The sequence below is a fragment of the Pungitius pungitius genome, chromosome 10, assembly GCF_949316345.1.
Source record: "Pungitius pungitius chromosome 10, fPunPun2.1, whole genome shotgun sequence".
Lineage (NCBI taxonomy): Eukaryota > Metazoa > Chordata > Actinopteri > Perciformes > Gasterosteidae > Pungitius > Pungitius pungitius.
In genome coordinates this window covers 19129618-19148678 of record NC_084909.1, presented here as the reverse complement: position 1 = coordinate 19148678, position 19061 = coordinate 19129618, and the positions used below count along the sequence as shown (strand labels likewise).

At 48.4% G+C, this 19061-nt stretch overlaps 1 protein-coding gene across 3 annotated transcripts in view; it reads right to left on the bottom strand.

The window, feature by feature from the left end:
• adarb1b (adenosine deaminase RNA specific B1b) overlaps positions 1–19061 on the bottom strand; it is a 75478-nt gene that overhangs the window by 15705 nt on the left and 40712 nt on the right. For 2 of the 3 annotated variants that reach the window (XM_037487730.2, XM_037487731.2), the window contains one exon: positions 13350–13387. Coding sequence is in view for 1 of the 3 variants with exons in the window: in XM_037487729.2 (XP_037343626.1) it covers positions 12439–12538 (100 nt within the window). In the remaining 2 variants the exon portion in view is untranslated. Of the gene's footprint in view, positions 1–12438; positions 12677–13349; positions 13388–19061 lie in introns of those variants that run through there. The other variant, XM_037487729.2, reaches the window with a different exon arrangement.

Below are 19061 nucleotides of genomic sequence, written 5' to 3'. Positions count from 1 at the left end.
TTAAAGCGTCAGAGAGCAAAAGGGAGGAAGGGCGCAGGAGAAATACAGAGCAGAATGTGCTGGTTTCTCTCTCGTCTTCCACCGCTGGGCTCATTCCTCAGCCAGACACTTTCTTAAGCTAAACCAAATGGGCTAATTAATCTGGGCTAATGGTGGGTGACAGCAAATATGCTAGCACAATTATCACCCTATTAAAGATTCATATTCCGACCCATAATTGAAAATGAAAAGGTGGGGTGAGGGGAGTGGGTACAACAGAGTGGAAGAGTCATTTTTCTCAGGTAGCAGAAGCCAGGCGACCCCCCCCCCCACCCCCGAGACCACCAGGACCAGATACTTAACACGTTGCAACGCTATTGGGTTCGACATATCGGCGATTTAAGGTTTTAATAAGTCGAATTGGTCTTGGACCCACGTGTATAGAAAATCATTACATTCAGCAGAGGGTAAAAGACTGAATGTTCGGTGCCTTTTACCCGCACACGACCTCTTCCTCCCTCCCTCCCTCCCTCCCGCTCCCCCCAACGCACACTGCCGTGCGGCCTGATCAGCGCGCGGCGCCGAGGAGCCTGTCACTTTCGATTCTTAGGAGGAGGCCGCCATGCTCGTACATCGCCGACTATTCCCTGAAATCAGGTGCAATCAGCGGGGAGAGTGTGCGTGTGTCTCCAGCAGGACATCTGGAGGTTAACGCCTACGCAGTCAGAAAATGACTAACTTCATGGATGGAGCGATGAAGTGATCAATTGCTCTCGATTAAAATCACACAAAATGAGAAAATCGGTGCATTCCGATGCTGTGGGAAAACTGTGCCGAGTGGGTCTCAATGGATGCGGTTTTGTTTTTAGCTGATGTAAGCATATGCTTTTTTTTTCGATACATGCTGATATTCTACAGAGGAGCGTCGGAGACAAACCTATTGGTGGGAAATGATAACTGAGGGTTGCGCTCTCCTCGCAGCTCCTGCACTACATCACATCACATTGAGACAGTGAGCAGAATCCAGCCCATTTTGGACATTAAATGTCTGCAAAAGCAAATTGGACCTTTGCATGCTCGATGTTGGTAAAATGTTTTTCAGAGCAAACGCAACCAGACCAGTGGAATTAGGGCGCTGCGTCATCCAGTTGTGAGGCGGCTTTGTTTCAGGTGATACTGAGTGGGAGGCGGGGAGAAGAGAAAGAAGATGAAAAACCTCAAATTCAATCTGGCACACTGAGAGGGACTGAGGGGAAATAAGGCGGTTTTGATTTACCTCATTCCTCTCCTCTGCTGTGACGGGGCGATAGACTATCGCCAACGTGGAGGGAGGGATGGGGAAGTAAAGGTGAGGGAAGAATGGAGGACGAGACGAATGGAAAAATGCAATCTGATTCAGGTAAAAGTGAATCATTATCTCTTCTGAAACAGAAAGCGATGGAAAGATCTGCCCTTGGCAGGCGGTGGGGTTCAAACCTCCGAAGGCTAGAGAATGAAGTCCGGTTCATCAAAATCAATTCACACCAACTTCTGACCATAAGAGAAAAGAAAAAAACTACAACATTAGAGAGGCAGGGGCCTAAATAATGAAATGATCCTCCTCGCATGGAGGGCTGACCTTTGAGAAGTGACGTAAACCTCAAACGCAACGCAGAAGTAGCCTTCTGCAACCAAATGGGCCACTACATCAGGTAGACCCGTTCAAATCAGCCCATCACAGACTGTACTCCAATGGCCTCCACACTCACCACATCTCAATCCAATAAAGCACCTTTGGGTGCAGGAGATTCTCGTCATAAATGTGCAGCCAACATATCTGCAGCAACAATGTGGACCCATATCTGTGAGGCATGTTTCCAACACCTTGTTAAAAAGAATTAAGGCAGTTCTGAAGGCAAAAAGAGGGTCCGACCTTTTACTGGCAAGGTGGACCTAATGAAGTGGACGGTGAGTGCATATCGAGTTAGTAGCAATTCATTAGCGGCATTAAGGCAATATTCTTCTCTCCGACTGCTACAGAACCAATGGGCCGGTGCCACCGAGCCCACACGGTCACCAACTGCACTCCTCCAAGAAATCTGCTGTAGTTCAAGGGAAAATAAAAAAGGCGGCATCAGCACACAGGGTCTACGATGTGAGTTTGGAGGATAGATCCAGGATTTCAAACTAGTTCAGCAACAAAAAAACAGGTTAAGAAGATAAAGATAGAAGATAAAGCCACGGCTCCCTGTGTGAAGGTGAAACAGAAGACCAGCAGTGATCCGGTAAAGCCAAAGCAGGTACTGTTACAGCTACTCAGTATGGACCTGGTCTGAGCTGTCGATGCTACGATTGGAATGAATTGGAATGAATTGGAATTCTCTGTGCAACGATCTAAATATTCTAATTCCTCCTCGCTACAGTCAACTCCTGCACAGCAAATAAACCAGGCAATTATTTAATGAAGATTCATTTATTTATCCTAACCTTCCACTATTTGGGATGCAGCCTGTGATTCATCTACCTGACCTTTCACTGGAAAGGGACGGATCTTAAAGCGCTTGGGACATGGACCTGTCCTCACTAGGTGGGTCGCTTTCATTGTGTGTCCCTCTAAAACTCTTTCTCTTTGCTTTTCATTCAAGCTCTCTTTCTACATTTTGCCTTTTTTATTTAGTGGCCAGTCAGCATCGGGTCCACGTTGCTTGGGATGTAAAAGGTGAAATGACTCTATTCATTATAGGCTCTTCTTGCCAATAACAGCCCTTGATGCTTGTCCCACTTACAAATCTACTCCTGTCTCCAAAGTACGTTAACAGCAGACCCCCCCCCCCCCCTTTTGATGGTGCTCCTGTCACAACAGACAGGGGAAAGCAGAGCACAAATACATCCATGCACATCCTGGTCTCGATGATATTCCTGCTCCCCAATTGGTTTTTAACACATAACCATCGGCCTTTGGAGTGTTTTAATGGTTGATTAATGCCTCACTTAGATGCACAATAATTGATGTGTAAAAGCAAAGAACCAAACACCTCGGTAAAGTCAAACACACTGAAAGCACCCAGCAGGTTTGTCGTATTCAAGGATAACCGGAGATGTAAAATCTAATGAAGAAAGAGAGAAGAATCACAGAATGAAAGCTTTGAATGAACAACAAAGATCTAAAAGAAAAGCATGTCTCATTCAGGACAAAATGAACACGATAACAGATTTTTCTTTTACTTTGGAAACCTCACTTTGAAAAGCCCCCACCGTGAAAGAAAATACCACTTTTAATTTAAGTTCAATCACTTGACCAATTCATGTATTCAGTCTTTGTTCCTGCTAGTTTCTGATTTAAATGAAAAAGGTCCTTGAACACGGCAGGTTTTTCCCATTCATAATTAGTCGGTTGCTTATTTTTCTTTCATATTTATTCATCAAGACAGAGAGGAAATATATTTACCATTCAGACACAATGACATTTATTTCATTCTAAATATTTCATAATAAACCAAAAACCTGTTAAATCCAGTATGATATCCTAATTGAAATACACCTGATATTTACTAGACTATCCTTACTTACCTGGGGGAGAGCTTTACATTAGAGCTACGAGGACAGAAGCTAATTTACGGACAATAACAAAAGGTGAAAATGCTTTAATCAAACACTTGGAGCGTGCCGGCCGCCGTCAAAGCTTCAAACCTTGAACAACAGAGGAGAACATCTCTCCTCTCAACTGACCCGTCAACTTCAACATAACCTTTGACCTCCCATCAGTGATTGAGAAGCGTCGACGGGAGGTTTAACGTAAAGACGGAACAGACGAACAGAGAAGTGCGGGGCTGTGGCTGTGTGGACGGGCGGGGGGGGGGAGGGGGGGGTTCAGTCTTCCATCATCATGGCGCGCTGATGGCGAGGGGGGGGGGGGGGGGTGGAGAGGCAGAGGCACAGTGTATCAATGGGGATTTTTTATTTGATGGCTTTCAGAGGGAGATTGGATTCCAGAAGGCTGGCACAGTCAAGGTTCATGGAAAGAGGGAGGGGGCCATGTCTTAAAAGGCTGGCTGACAAACAATGCCCCCCCCCCCCCGCGGAACACACAGCAGCGCTCCTGTTTGTAACCCACTATAAAACCAGCCCTGCTATGGGTCCAAACAGAGCGCAGTAAATCACAGGCTTTCATTCAGCTGGTTCCATCTCTGGTTTCCTTTAAAGCCCCCCCCCCCCCCCCCCCCCCCCACCACACACACACACTCGCACACACACACACACACACACACACACACACTCTTTCGGCTGGCTTCAGGTGTGGTCATAAATCATCAGAGTGAGTAGCTATGATTCCCCCAGTAGCAGCAGATCCACGAGGGGGGGCGGCTGATAGGAGGCTGCAGCTAAATGGCCCGACACGTGGCAGACGGCCGACCCCCGCGGCACAGACGCACACACATCGGGGGGGGGGGGGGGACACACACACACACACAGGTGGACACTTGCAGACGCAGCCAGACAAACATGCGCCGGCTATGATCGTCGCCTCGGTACCATGACGACGGAGCGCCATCAGGGACAAAGCCATCATGGCTACACTGTGAAATACATTGACACAATGCAGCCATCGTGGTCTGTGGTATTTTATGTTTGGATGAACCCACTCGGTTAAGTTAAGGGAAAGTGGCGTACACAAGTGAGAGTAGGAGGTATGTTTGTTCCCCATCACCTGCGGTGTTACCGCTACCATTATGTAGGGGGGCACCCCGCCCCCACAAGAAAGTTTACATTATCCACCCTCTGCACACGATGGGCACAAGGTGTCGTGCCATTTAAAAATTGTATTAGAAATGTTTGCTTATGACAAACCATGTTCAGGTTTCCTTGTTGAACATATTATGTTGTGCTTTGTTCATCTTGGTGTTTGATGTAAAAGGGAAAAAAAAAAAAAAATCTACTTGAAATGTACTCATCGTTCTCAATATGTATTCATGCTGAAGCTTATGCTTCAGAAAACCAATTTGTTTTCTGATTTTAATCTGTTTACTCAACTAAACTGAACCTCCAGAGGCTGCTGCATAAAACACCACTCATCACCTTAAGTGATGTCACTGGAGTTTTAAGACAAAGAAGAAGTGACCTTAGCTGACCTCCGTAGCGCGCTCATGATCTCTGCTCCATTAGCCACCATTAGCCTTATGTCACATATTTCACATTAGAACTGTTTGAGGTTGAGTTGCACTGTGGGCAATGTAGGCATCTGGTTTTCTAACAAGGAGAAAGAATGAGGAGAACCTGTTCTTTAAACTTCATGCGTGCTAAATCAGCGATCTCATTCTTTATTGCAAATAAATGAGTAGCTTGTTAAAAATAAAGAAGACAAAATTCAAAATAAATGGTGACAAACATAAATTGACGCAGCTTTACAGGTCAAATTACAGTTATAGCGAGACTTCAATCAAATTATTTCTTGGATAATTGTAAAATACAATATGCTAAGAATTGTTAATTACTTCTGGACACATCAGTCACTCCCAACTGAAGACCAAACCGAACGTAACATTCTCCCTGAATACAAATCGGATTAAATGAGGGTGAGGAAGTAAAAAGAAAATGTTATCCTCAGAGGAGTAGCTCTAAAACAAAGAAAACAGGAGAGTTGTGGCCGAGAGCGGAGTAAGTAAGGGGAAGCAGATCGAACGAGACTGAGAGTCTGTGATGAGGAATCGACGATGAGGGGGAGGAAGAGATGAAAGGAAGGAAACGGAGGAAAGGGAAGCGGACAGAGACAAATGGTCGAGGGAAATGGCCGCTGTGGGAGAGGCGGCGATGAGACAGCCCTCTCAGCGGCCCTAACACAGACTGATCGGCCCACCGGGTTCCGCTACCACTCCAATCCATTCCCCGTCGCCCCCCCCCCCCCCCCCCCCCCCCCCCCCCCGTATTCACATCGCCTTTCAAAGCCGTACCCAACTGCGTGGAATGGGGCAAACGTTACCCTAAGCAGGGCCCCTGGGCCCACGCTTGCTGTCCACTGGGAGCAGCTCCATTGCAGCACTTGGGGGAGTCGTTTAGTAATCGTTCATTGGCTGATAGTGATTAGATCTGTGCACCAGGCGCTGAAAACCATCACTACTTCTTAAAAGCGCGCCTTTCGTATTCCAAAAATGTCCGATGCGATGGACGTGTCCCGCATCACAGCGAAGGACGGCAGGGATTTTCCTGTAAAAAGGCCAGAACGGGTGCAGCAAAGAGAGCGAGGGGGGGGTGGAATGGCAACTAAAGAGGATCAGGGGATCATTGTTAACTGCCTGAGTATGTGGTTAGGTAAGCGGGGGCTACTGTCGCCACCCTACCATCCCATTACTTTCCCCAATAAAGCTTTGGCAGTCCGCTGATTACCTCAAGAAAGGTGCGCGAGAGGAAGAATGTTAATAGAAATGAGGTGGGGGTGGGGGGGGGGGGGGTTTCTGTGAAGTCAGAATCCCTCCTCATCGCTCTCTGAGCAGGTAATGCATGGAGTACGGGCACCGGTGTCCTAATGGAGAGGGGTCGTGGCGAGGGGGGGGGGCTGCCTGTCGCGCTGCCTGATTGGAACTGATGGGGCCGAAGTAAAGGGGGGGGCCCCACGGAGTACTGACCAAGCAACACGACCCCCCCCCCCCCTGTCTCAAACAGAGAGAGAGAGAGAGAGAGAGAGACTCCATTATTCAATTTGGCCCTTCTAATGACCAGTGAATAAGGCTGCCAGAAGCGATTTGCCCTGCGAGCCCTGCTGCTGCTGGACGGACACGCTACTCTCCACTCTGCATATTAAGAGGAAGCAACTGACATCCAATTGGGCACTTTGGCTGAACGAGAAAAGGGATCCGAGACTAAATAAAACACGGGCTGCCTGTCGCACACACCTCGAAGTGTGTTGATTGCAGCTGGAAGACACGCTCTACACGTTACCTTCGTATTTAGTTACACAGATAGGTAATTGGAGTGTGGTGGAACAGGCGGAACACAAACATGTGTGTATACAGTAGAAATATGACGTCTTACATCATTTAACTGCATGTCCGTCCCGGTATGAGGCACAAAAAACTAGAGCTACGACTCGTTGCTCATTGCCAAGAGTCGTGAATAAAGCGCGGCACCAATCGGTTCTGAACACCTCGGCGCGGCCACAAACGCACACCGTAGTGGATTTGACTCAAGCTTTTATCCTTGTTTTTTCTTACAGAAACAAAGCTACACTTTGACCGTACAAAACCAAGGTGGAGTGGATAGAGTAACATAAGAATGGCTGTCTACCTACAAGCCCCAAAAGGTGTGTTTTGCTACTACAACTATCCTGCTGATTACCAACCGTGAGGTTTCTCTTCACGATGCACGAGCTGTCATCCTATGAACCTCTCACATGGACCTATCGCGACCTGCTGGGCCGGTCAGTGCGGTTACTCCTCCTCCTCCTCCTGCTGCTGCTCGTCCCAGGGAGAAACTGATCTACTGTCCCAGCATTTGTGTTAAACTCCCCCAGGTCCTGGAATCAATAATAATAATAATAATACCAATAACAATAAAAACCTCTGCTTTAGCGTTCCCCCAATTTTCCGAGGTTGTCGGATTGCTGCCTCTCCTCTTTTCACTGGCAGCTGTAAAATGTGACAGCTGTGATTTATGACGCACACAGCCATCGAGTGGCTGTGTGCGTACGTTTGAAAGCTGCTAATGTGAGTACGTGAAAGGCCCAAATGGTACAGGACCACTGCTGCTGTGCTCAATGCTCAAGCAATAGTGATCCCCCCCCCCCCCCCCAGCACGCAAACATGCCGACGCGGATCCCTGTGATGGCGTGCACCGACGTCAGCAGACCGAGTACATACGCACTGAGAAGTTCTGTTAGTACACAAACCCAAACCCAGCATTTAACACGACGGGTGTATCTCTACAACATAGTTCATACCCTCTGGTTCCACTTTCTTTTTCCTGTGGTGCTTCTCTGCTGGCCTTCATTCCTTATGGCTGTGTAGATGTATGTATAACCACCTGAGTTAAGCATTTTCATCCCCCCCCCTCGACCCGAACCTGGTTAGCTTTAGAGGCAAAAATATTTTTCATGTTAGTTTGACAAAGACATTTAATTAACTTAATTTTCCACTTCATCCACATTCATTCAAATGTTTTGAATTCAGTATATTTATTAGAAATAAATGAATCAACCACATGAATTGACTGGCTCATTAATGTAAATGTAAATTATGTATTTTCAGAGACAATTATAAGGGTTAAAAGCCAATGGCACATCTTCCACAATAATACATTTTTTATCAATTCATTTGTTTAACATATATGGTAGAGTTACATTCTTTTCAAATGAGTTAGCAGCCAATTCCGCTGAATTTAAGCATTAAAAGACAACCCTTGATCCGTACATTTCCAGGATCTCTTGGGTCGGTTCTTGTGGCTCCAAACATGACAGAGCCCTCAGAACTGTGTCTCCATCTAGTTTGTAAAGGCACACAAACAGTTGTTCCTCGAGACCCTCGGGCGCTCTGCGATGGTCCTGCTTTGCCTCCCTGTGTCCATTTAACACACAACCCACTGTCCCCCCCCCCCGCCTGGATGCCCATGGGTACTCTGCGTTTGCCACGTAGCGAGGCCCGTTCAGGCGCACCAGCTCCCCGCCGCTCACGGACAGCAACGCGTGCGCGGACGCTTTGACGCCATGATGCCTCCGTGTGGGCGTGCCGGGGAGCGCCTGCATCTGCCATGCTGTCATCCACCAGCTGAACTTTCTCACGTTGACAGACAGCAAAGGGGGGGGGGGGACTAGGTTGAGGGGCGCGGGGAGGGGGGGGGGGGGGATGAAAAAGGTTGTGGGGAGCTGACAGAGGGTGGGATGAAGCAGATGTCAGAGGTGGTTGGAGGGGAGAGGATGTGGGAGGATGGACAGGGGGGGGGGGGGGTGGGTGGGGGGCTGAAGCTATATGGTGAGTGAGCTCTTTCTATGGGGGGGGGGTTGAATTGAACCTTTCCTCTGTGCTGCAGACAACGGTTCTCCATTTATATTTTTATTATTATTATATTACAGATATGATGCAGCGGCTGGTTCAGTTACCATGAAAGAGATTCCTATCAAGCCGGCCCACGAAGGGTCTCACACCCCCCGCCCCCCCCCCCCCCCCCCGGTCTGTTACAGTCAATACCGGCGCGCTAATCAAGGCTAATTACACCGAGACGGGCCGACGCGGCTCATTTCCTGTGGTGACGGAGCGCCGGCGTTAGGTAAACCAATGGGGCCGTGTCTGCTCTTTCATTCCCATTGTGTCTGCTGTCAAACCTTAATCGCTCTGGTTGAGCTCTTTTTTTTGGGGGGGGGGGGGGGGGGGGGGGATGGCTGTAAATCTTGTTTTGGGTCTGCGTACGGTTCCCTCGAATACTCAGTTAAGATGCCGCACGTGCCGTTATGTGAGAGGCATCGTTTTTTTTAGTGCATCGATCCTTGTGCGTGTGAACATGAGAATAAGAGAAGGTTCGGGAGGACAGGAGGAAAGGAAGCAGTGGGAGGGAGGACAGGAGGAAAGGAAGCAGTGGGAGGGAGGACAGGAGGAAAGGAAGCAGTGGGAGGGAGGAAGGATGCAAGGACCGCTGAGAGGCAGAAACTCGGTCGTTGCAGGCAAAGTTGCATCCACGACGATGGAGTGGGAGCTCCAGACGGTGCAGACCCCCCCTCCTCCCCCCCCCTCCTCCAAGTTACAAAAGCTCATTTTGGAGAATTTGCTGGCACGGCAGAAAAAGCCTCTGTTCCCCTCATTTTCCATATTTCATACACGGCCCATTGGCGAGCATCGTCTCTGAGTGTCATGGCTTGGCACATTTGAGAGGTGCCTTCAAGAATGGGAAAGAAATGCTCAAGTTCAGCATTTGAAAGTCACTGTGCTCTCTATGCTAATTACGTATAATACAAGCATCCATATCCACATATATAATATATATATATATAGAGTAAATATGAGCCATACTGGAATAACTAATACAATTAACATTTTATTTAGGTATAACTATTAAAAAGTGTAAAAAAAAGGGAGAATCAAAAGGCAGTGCAACAAAATATTAGGACAATGTATATGAAAGAAAATGAAAGCAGTTAGATGTCATTTATAATCAATATTCTCATCCAAAGCAAACACAGCCCAGCAGTAATATGTTTGTGAAGAGTCAAAACCTCCTCCAGCAGCAGACTGAAACATTTAGAAACTGACCGAGGACCCGTGAACGCAGCTGAATAGAATTGAGCCGGTTTTATTCCTTACATTTACATCCTTACACTGTAATCAGGATTGTTCCTCTTGACAGTAGTACCACACTCTCTTCTATTACTTCCATTACATCCTGTGTTCTTCTTCCCCCCATTGTGTGACATGATCAGCCAACAAAGAAGTCCATCATATCGCACTCTCATAAAAAAGCAAGAATGCTAACCGGTAGAGAGAAAAAGGATAAATTAAAAAATTAACATTTTTTAATGTTGTGCACGGGAGGCACCCAGGGGGGCACCATTACCAAACCACCTCAACTGGCTCCTTTCCACACAAAGAGGCACCGGCTCTACTCCACCATTTGGGCCGCTTGTAGCCATGACCTAGTTATTTTGGTAGAACTGAGATTGAGCGGCAGGTCGATTAGTCAGGTGACGTTTTGCACTAATTACGTGCATAGCTGCACCCCCCCCCCCCCCTCCGACTGATGCAATCTACCACATGTAGTCTGGTTAGCGATGGGTTCTGGTGGGGTTAAGGAGGCGGATCGGGAACGCTTGCTTCGTTGTTAACTCCCTGTAGACGTTTCTCCCCCGATGGCCACCAGTTATGCCTCCACCTGGCACAGGTCCCTGAGCCACTCCCCCCACCCGGCCCCGCTGCCTCCCATAGTGATTGGAAACACCTGTTGTGGTGGTCTCTCTGCGTTCCAATGTTCACACATTCCCAGTGCGCTGAATGAAGGGAGCCATCGATCAGTGGGGCCATTAAAGCAGAGTCCTTCTAAGGAATCCAACTCAAACAGCTGACCGTGGACACTGATGTGCACCTACTGTGAAGGACCAGCGAGTCGAGCAGTGACCTCACCGCCGGGCCGAGTTCTGTGGCCCACCAGGGTCGTGTTAAGCAAGCGCCTGACCTCGTCCCCGCGGCTAGCTGCTAGCTGCTAACCCGATGGGCCCTAAAGCCAGAGCACTATGCAAGGGCTTCCAGCGGGGGGGGGGGGGGGAGCAATAAAGCTGACTGAGACAGCGAGGGGAGCAGCACACCGGCCCCCCAAAGGCCGCTTAGTCATCGTTTCCCTCGCTGCGGAGGGATAAGGTGCCACTTTCATTCCCAAGGCGATAAGAGTGGAAATCAGATGTGTGTAATGCTGATGGACGTAGTGGGTTTGCTGAGTGAAAGGCTCTCGAGTGCGGGGGGAGGGGGGGGGGGGGGGGAAGGGAGAAACGCAACATCAGCAGAGGTGTGGATTTACTTGGATGAATGGACGCGGCTCGACGAGGAGTGTGTGTGTGTGTGTGGGGGGGGGGGGACATGGCTAATACTGCCAGTGAGCTGTGGCCACCTGAGTAATTACTACTTTGGCGGGTGGGCTAATCCCCGGAGAAGAGCAGCGGACTCGGGGGGGGGGGGGGGGGGGGAAGAGAAGCTCGCAAGCTTCGGCGGGACCGGTCACCCGCCTTGAATTACCCAGAGGAACACACCTGTCTCCCTCTGGGAAGGTCGGGAGGGGGAGGGAGAGACAGTTCTCCGTGGATCTTTAAACACACACACACACACACACACACACACACACAGTGGAGCTGCTGCTTCCATCGGCCACCGAATACAAAACGGAAACACAAGTTCTAACCCTCATTTGTAAGCGCGTCTTTCCTGAATTGATTGACAGTTGTGATTTCATTCAGCTGCTACCACGAGCGTAGTTCTACTGGTTGGGACCCATTCACACACAGTACATGCAGCATAATTGTTGTTGATTGGTTACATTAGACATAGTAAACATGAGAGTAAATCTATTTGTTTTGTTTATAGTCTTATAATAAAAAAAACGTTTCCTCCTAAAATACAATCCATATGTTCAATAATATTAGCAGAATAAAATGTATAGAACTGATGTTTCTATGGTTGATGATTATATTAAATATATGTATAAATGTGCACATTTTCTTTGAAGGAATTCTTATCATGGAAATGATATATATATATATATATATATATTTTGTAGCAAATAGTCCGGTCCGGTACAATCTCCTACAACAAATGTCTAGACATTATGACAAAAGAACTCCAAACAGATGTTTTTCTCACTCCAAAATAAGACAATTCAAAGCATTTGGACTACACGACATGGATCTCAGATCAGTCTGCTGAAGAAAGATGCAACTTCAAACTTTCCCAGACAAGAGAGGCCAAACTGTCTAAAAATGAGAGATAAAAGTTGATCCTCCCGGTCCCTGTGAGGGGTTACCTTTGCGTTCGGAGCGTTTCTTGCGCCTCCTCTTGAACCTGCGTCGGATCAGGCAGTAGTAGGAGCCCGGGCTGTGCGCTCCGCTGGTGAGAGGCGCCATGGCGCCGCAAGGAGACCGGACGAGAGAGAGCAACGCGTGCACCTGAGCTGCTGGGAGCTCACATGGGCTACCCGGGACGACCACACGCCTCCACCACACTCCTCTTTGTTTCTACATCTGTCCTCCCCGTGTATCCAAGTCATCCCTCCTCCCTCCTCCTCCCCCCCTCCTCCTCCTCCTCCTCCTCCTCCTCCTCCTCCTCCTCCTCCTCCCGCCGTTTCTGTCCTCCGTTGACTCCATGTTCGCCCTATCAGTAGTCAGCGAGGGGGTGAATGTAAAAAGAGAAAGAGGGAGGGGACTAGCGGAGGAGAGTGAGAGGGTTGGAAGCGGCGTCGAACCCTGCACCGGTCTGGTCCCCTCTCAAAGCATCGGACCGGCGTGTCAGTGCAACACACACACACACACACACACACACACACACGCTCATACACACACACACTCATACAAACAAATAAATGAGATTACCCGTACAATGCTGAAATGTAAAACCATGCTGAAATAAATAGTTCTTGCGCTTGTGTTGCCTTGGTTACCTCACCAGAATGAGAGGCCTCTCAGAGGGAAGCACTCTGCTGACCTCTAGTGGTGATCTCTGGTAATTACACCCGGCTTACTTCCAAACCACATTCAAGCAACACTTTTTGACCGCTCTCTAATGCTCAAAATGATGAGGATTGTGGCTCAATGAATTATTCATTGTGTTTTGTTGACTGGATGGTCGACCAAGTGTTTATTTTGAGACAGAATTGTGTTGTGGATAATGAGAGAAAGAAGTGAGAGCGACAACACACAAATGGAAAAGAAGTCTCACCTTTGGCTGTGCAGTGACGTTTGTGATCCAAGACAAATCTGATGGAAAGACAGAGAAGAGGCTCAAAGTTAGTAATCAGTGGAGTTACTGCCAAACATCTGGATTAGTGTGCAACCTATGTGGTGCCATGAACTTTGCGATGGATCAGAGGGAGTAAAAGGCTCATATGCCATCGCTGGTGATTCTTTGACCAGGTTCTTACAATAACCGTTCTGTACCGGCCATAAACCGGCAAAATTGTTCCTAAAACATGAATGATTTCAATATGATACAATGTGCTACAATGCTTCCATGTGAGGCCACTGTTAAGAAAGGTGATGTGGTGGTTCACACACTCATCTCCACCAGATCAAACAAACAAAGCTGTCCCTGAATGATGGGCGACCAACACGGTGATTCATCCTAATAAAGCAGGTCTCATATCATTGAATTGGAGACCTGAATTGTTCACAGCATTCATATTCATATTCAGGGTGGATTAACAGCCTTGTGGTCTGGTGCAGCGCGTTGACGAGAATATAGATCATCGTACAGGTAAACAGGGCAATATATTACATTCCTTTGGATCTAATAGTAAAGACCATGCCCTTTTAGGAGCCACCGTCTGCCACACACATTTTCATGTGATTGGCCGTTTGGGTCGTTTGTCACACTTGCACATTCTGCCACTTTTACACACGCGTGCCGCCGCATGCATGACAGTTTGACGGCGGCACGTACAAGCAAAGGCGGTGACATCACAGCCGGACAGAGAAACCACGTATAGCTCACAGTTTGTGCTCACAGTGCAAGTCCACAGAAAGGTGGGGGGAGCTAGAAAAGAAGAAGCACTAAGTTCATCAGACGGACTCGCAGTAAGCTCCCATCGCATGTGAAATAGAGATAGATATTAGGGAGGATTATGGCTTCTTGAACTTCCACTTAACAGCTTAGCGGAGAGTCTTAAGCAATCAGAGCCCGTATTTAAATAAAGCTACATTCATTCATTTTCCTCTTCATTTGAATTACAGATTTATTGCAAATGACCACTAGAGGACAAACACAAATTCAAAGCACAACCTTTAAAAAGTCTGTGGGCTCACTTGGACTTTGAGACGGTGGAAACTATTTCGTTGGGCCGGTGGTGAAAAAAAATCTGCAAAACTTTATGTCAATTGGAGTTTTTAAAAAGAAAGTGAACCAGCCGCACTGAATCATCAGGGCAGTGCTTTCATCAGGATGGACACATAAAGAGAGAAATTAGGCGGCGCTGGTCGACACGTCACACCTGAGACCTAAATGAAATGGTTCTGTTCATTGTGAGAAACACATCTTCCAGAACCAGCGGAACCAAGACGCTTATTCAGTTTGGTACATATCACAGTGATTATTCAGATTCAACACTCCAAAATGCAAAAGGTGGATCATTTTGTTTTTGAACTGGAATAAAATGAAAGGCACACCCTGTACTAACTGAGGATGACAGTGAAATCTTTTTATTTTTTAAAGCATTAAAGCTCCATAGCCTCGCGATAGTTGTCTCAGTCCAAAAAGATGTCTGACCTCTGGGGTCGTCTCAGGTCAACAAGACCCGCCTCCTCTGCGGCTTCCCTCCTTCCGCTTGGCAAATCAAGAGGTTTTTTCGGGTAGAGCTAATGCAATTTAAGTCAAACAGAGCGAGAGAGAGAGAGAGAGAGAGAAACTTAAAAAGGGTCGAACAGAGAAAAGGAAATAAAAGCCAGTAGGAGCCAAAGAGGAAAGAGAGCCAGCAGAGATTTGTGATTCTGGGACAGAGTGTCCGCCAGAGGAAGCAGGCAACCCTAAATCCCCCCCACCCCCACCCCCTCACCACCAGCTGCCAATCCATTCCTGCCTCATGTGCGCAGGCCAATGCTGACCACGGAAGTGTTTTTTTTGCACTGGTAGAAACCCGACCAGTGGCAGGAACCAGCTCCACCGGGGCGCGTCCATCTGTGGGTTCCTGCGGGAGAGGTACTCGCTGTGGACCAGGCACCACGCTCTAAATATAGACGTAGTGGGAACAGCTTCTGGGCCTTTTTTTTTTTTTTTTTTTGCTTCTCCAAACCATTTATCCGGAATTGTTAAGCCAGTAGCAGAGATTTAGAAGAGCTCGGTCCCAGCGGATGTGCTGGAACAGCAGCCAGACTCGGGCGGGGGGGGGCGGGGCGGCACTCCCCAAAACGGGGTCACATGTCAGATACCGGGGCGTCATCGAACTGACATGTCGGCATTATTTTTACACGGCAAGCGCACGAGCCCCTTTGGCTGCACCGAAAGGGGCTCGTTAGTATTTAGGAGCATTGCTAATTAAACAAAAATAAGCCCTCCGTCCGACGGGCTATTTGGAAACATGGCGACCCGCAATTCTACAGGAGAATGATGTAAGAAGAGCGAAAACGTCACTGTGTCCCCCTGATGCTGAGATTCGAGAACACAAAAGTCTTTCTTGTGCGTCTTCAGGCCCGAATACCTGGACCAGAAAAAAGGTCCAGACGAGGACCCGCTGCCTTGTGAGGACGCTCGCCTGCTGCACTCGAGTCTGGAGGAGACTCAGAGAGCCGGAGGGGGCGGCGGGGGGGGGTTTGTCAGACGGATTAGAAGAGACAGAAGGGGAGAGCCTTCTAGAGTGTGTGTGTGTGTGTGTGTGTGTGTGAGTACTTGAAGACGGCGGGTTGAAGAGAGACGCGGGGGACTCTGTCCAACAGACATTAGAGGCCGGGGACAGTGAGGTTAATGATGCGAAAGAGGGACAGACCAACTGAAAGGGAGACACGGCTGTGCGGGACAATGAGTGTGCGACTGTAAACCTCGGCTACCAGTCTTCGGCCAACTAGACCCCCCCCCCCCGCCCCCACACACACCCACACCGCGTCCCGACTGCCAAGACCCACTACCCCCTCCCTGTGACCTAGCTCTTTACCCATACATGCCTACACAGGGACACGACTTTGAATTAAATCCATACTTTGTGTATGTATACGCGTGTGTATAAGGGCAGAGGAGCTGAATCACTCTCCATCCTCCCTCTGACAATGTCTGGCCGTGTTGTTGTTCTACTGAGGTTCGTCCAGCAGAGGGCGCCACCGCCACGAGACAATCACCCGTCCTGCAGCACGTCCACCCAGAGCCTTTGGATTGGAGTTTTCCTGCGTTGTTGTGCGACTGCTCAACACGTGTCATGCTGTTTTTTACCGTTTGAAGGGCGCGTGCAAAGCGGATCCGGGGCCCCAGGTGGAGCGCCCCCGCCCACACAGAGGTGCCCAATGTCAGCGACCAATGGAATTGTCAAACTGGACACCTTGTCGGTGTCATAGCGGTTGACCCTCTGGAGACCCTCTAAAAGACGCCTTAAAACCGGCCTTTTGAGGAAGAATTTATCAGGCTGTTCAAAGGAAGCACTGGTCAGTGCCCCCTCCCCTCCCCCCTGCAGCTTTTCAGTATTCATGTGCGAGCTCCACATCTTAAGGGGACTGGGTCTGTGGTGCGGATTTGAAGCGTTCTGGGTAGTCCGTGCCAGAGGAGCATGTTTCGGTGCTGCACTCATGGAGGTGGACTGCAGGTGAATTTGGGGCAGGCCTTTGGGAGGCGGGAGGCCGGCGCCCTCCAGACGCCGCTCAGCTTCGCTTCACAAACTTCTCCAGCCATTCTGATGTTAATTTGGAAGTAAACCGTCTTCAACAGTTTAGACACTTTCAATATTTCTAACTGCCGTTTTCTCATCACGTCACGTCAGAATTCCCAAGAAACAGCTGATGAATTAGAATGACAAAAGTTAACGTGTTTATCCAGGCAATTTTAACAGTTGCAGTTAACGCAACTGACTCCCGGTGTGCGTTAACCTCTGACCCCTGAAAACCCCCTCAAACACGTTAAATGATGGAGGGTTGAGAGCAAAGTGCACGAGGACAGAAGGAGTCGCTCGTGGAATTCTGCCTCAAGATGATGAAATTTAAAATACACGCTTTTTAAAGTGATTACTCGTTAATAAGTGCATTCATAAGGTTTAAGAAAAAAAAAAACTTTATTGTGATTAATTTCAAAATGTGTTTAGTCAATAGTCTAATATATATTGACTGCCTTAATATATACATACACTTTTTTTTTTTTTTAATGACACCAGAGAGAATGCCCCAAGAAAAGAAAACTTTAAAAGCGCACCACGCTGTATTGTGTGGTATGATTGCACAGGGTGAATATTTGCTGAGCACTGCATTCGTTTTCAGGGTTAGAGAGACTGGAAATGGGTGTGTTTGCGTACAAATACGCAGTATCGCACAGCAGTCCAACAATTACCTAGGAACTAACCAGAAAGCCAAGACTCCCAGAAACGGGATTATCCCTGTCATTGCAGTAAACAGTTTGGCTTTATTCCCCGTTTACCAGCTGCTACATTTGGTTCTAAATAGGAGGGCCTGTAAATAGAAATGACTTTATTCTTCCCATGGGAGTTCCCTTCAGGCTCCCCAGACCGCCACCAGCTCCCGCCGCTGGGTGTGGTCCCTCCGCCCGGGACACATCCGCTGCTTGTGGCGTACGGGTTTGGCCAGCAGCAGCGTGCGTGTGCGTTTGTCTTGGATTGGATGCACGTGGGAACAATGGCGTGCTCTGTGTTAGCCCCTCTGGCGACATATACACTTAACGGGGGGGGGGGGGGGGGGGGTAAGGGTAATGGACTTCTTTGCCATTAAAAACAAGAGTTTTTGTGGGGCTTTATAAACAGAACCAAACATGGCGCACACATGTTAATATCCTGAATTTACTTCTCTTAAGCCACAGTGATGAAGCCCTATTTCATACCTATAAACCCTCATGAGGTCATCGCACACGCGTGTGTACCGTGTACCCATGACAAAAAAAGGCCTTCCGTTTGAGAGGTGACGACCCGAGGTGGCTGCCGATCGATTAGGTCTTTCCTCGCGTCCGCTCCGACTCAGATGAACAACATCCTGACAACAATCTCCGGGAAATCCTACACAATTTGCATGTTGTCATGGCAACACGGACATGATCAAAGTGGGTTTCTTCACGGTGCAGGTATGGGCTGCATGGATCTGGATGTGGTTTTTGGAAGATGTGTTTGATCCACCAAGTTAAAAAACAACAGCAGAAGCTTTTTTTTTTGGGGGGGGGGGGGGCGGGGGATCATTGATATGGTGCTTCAGGTTAGTGTCACGTTTTTTTACCAGGAGATGTCAGCAGAACATACGCAATGTCGTTTTTCTCCCTGAAGGATGCTCGAGGACGTCTAAATAGTAAAGGGATGGTAAAGGATGAAGTGGCTGCGCGTACACACACGCACACACACACACACACCCCATCATATGTTACAACAGGGATGTCAGCACTTTCCTCATATAACGGATGAGCCCTTCTCTGGGCCTATTCGTCTGCAGGGCCCCGCTGTGTGCACGGTTGACGGCACAACCTTCCATTTCCTGCATGTGTTGCAGAGGAGGAGGAGGGGGGTGGGGGGGGGTGTTGAGGTCACGGCGAACAAGAAACGGAGCCCTGCTCGTAGAAAATGTGAGTATTTAATTAACAAGGCAAGGACAGACGGGCCGAGGTGGCGCGAGGCGGACGGATGATTAAGACTGACGGCAAGTTGTTTGGGAGAAATATTAAAAGCTGGAAAAGCCTGGCTCACTTTGAAATGTCAGCGCTCCCCTCACACAAGGAAATCCAAGCCTGCACTGAAACTATTGGATTGACTGG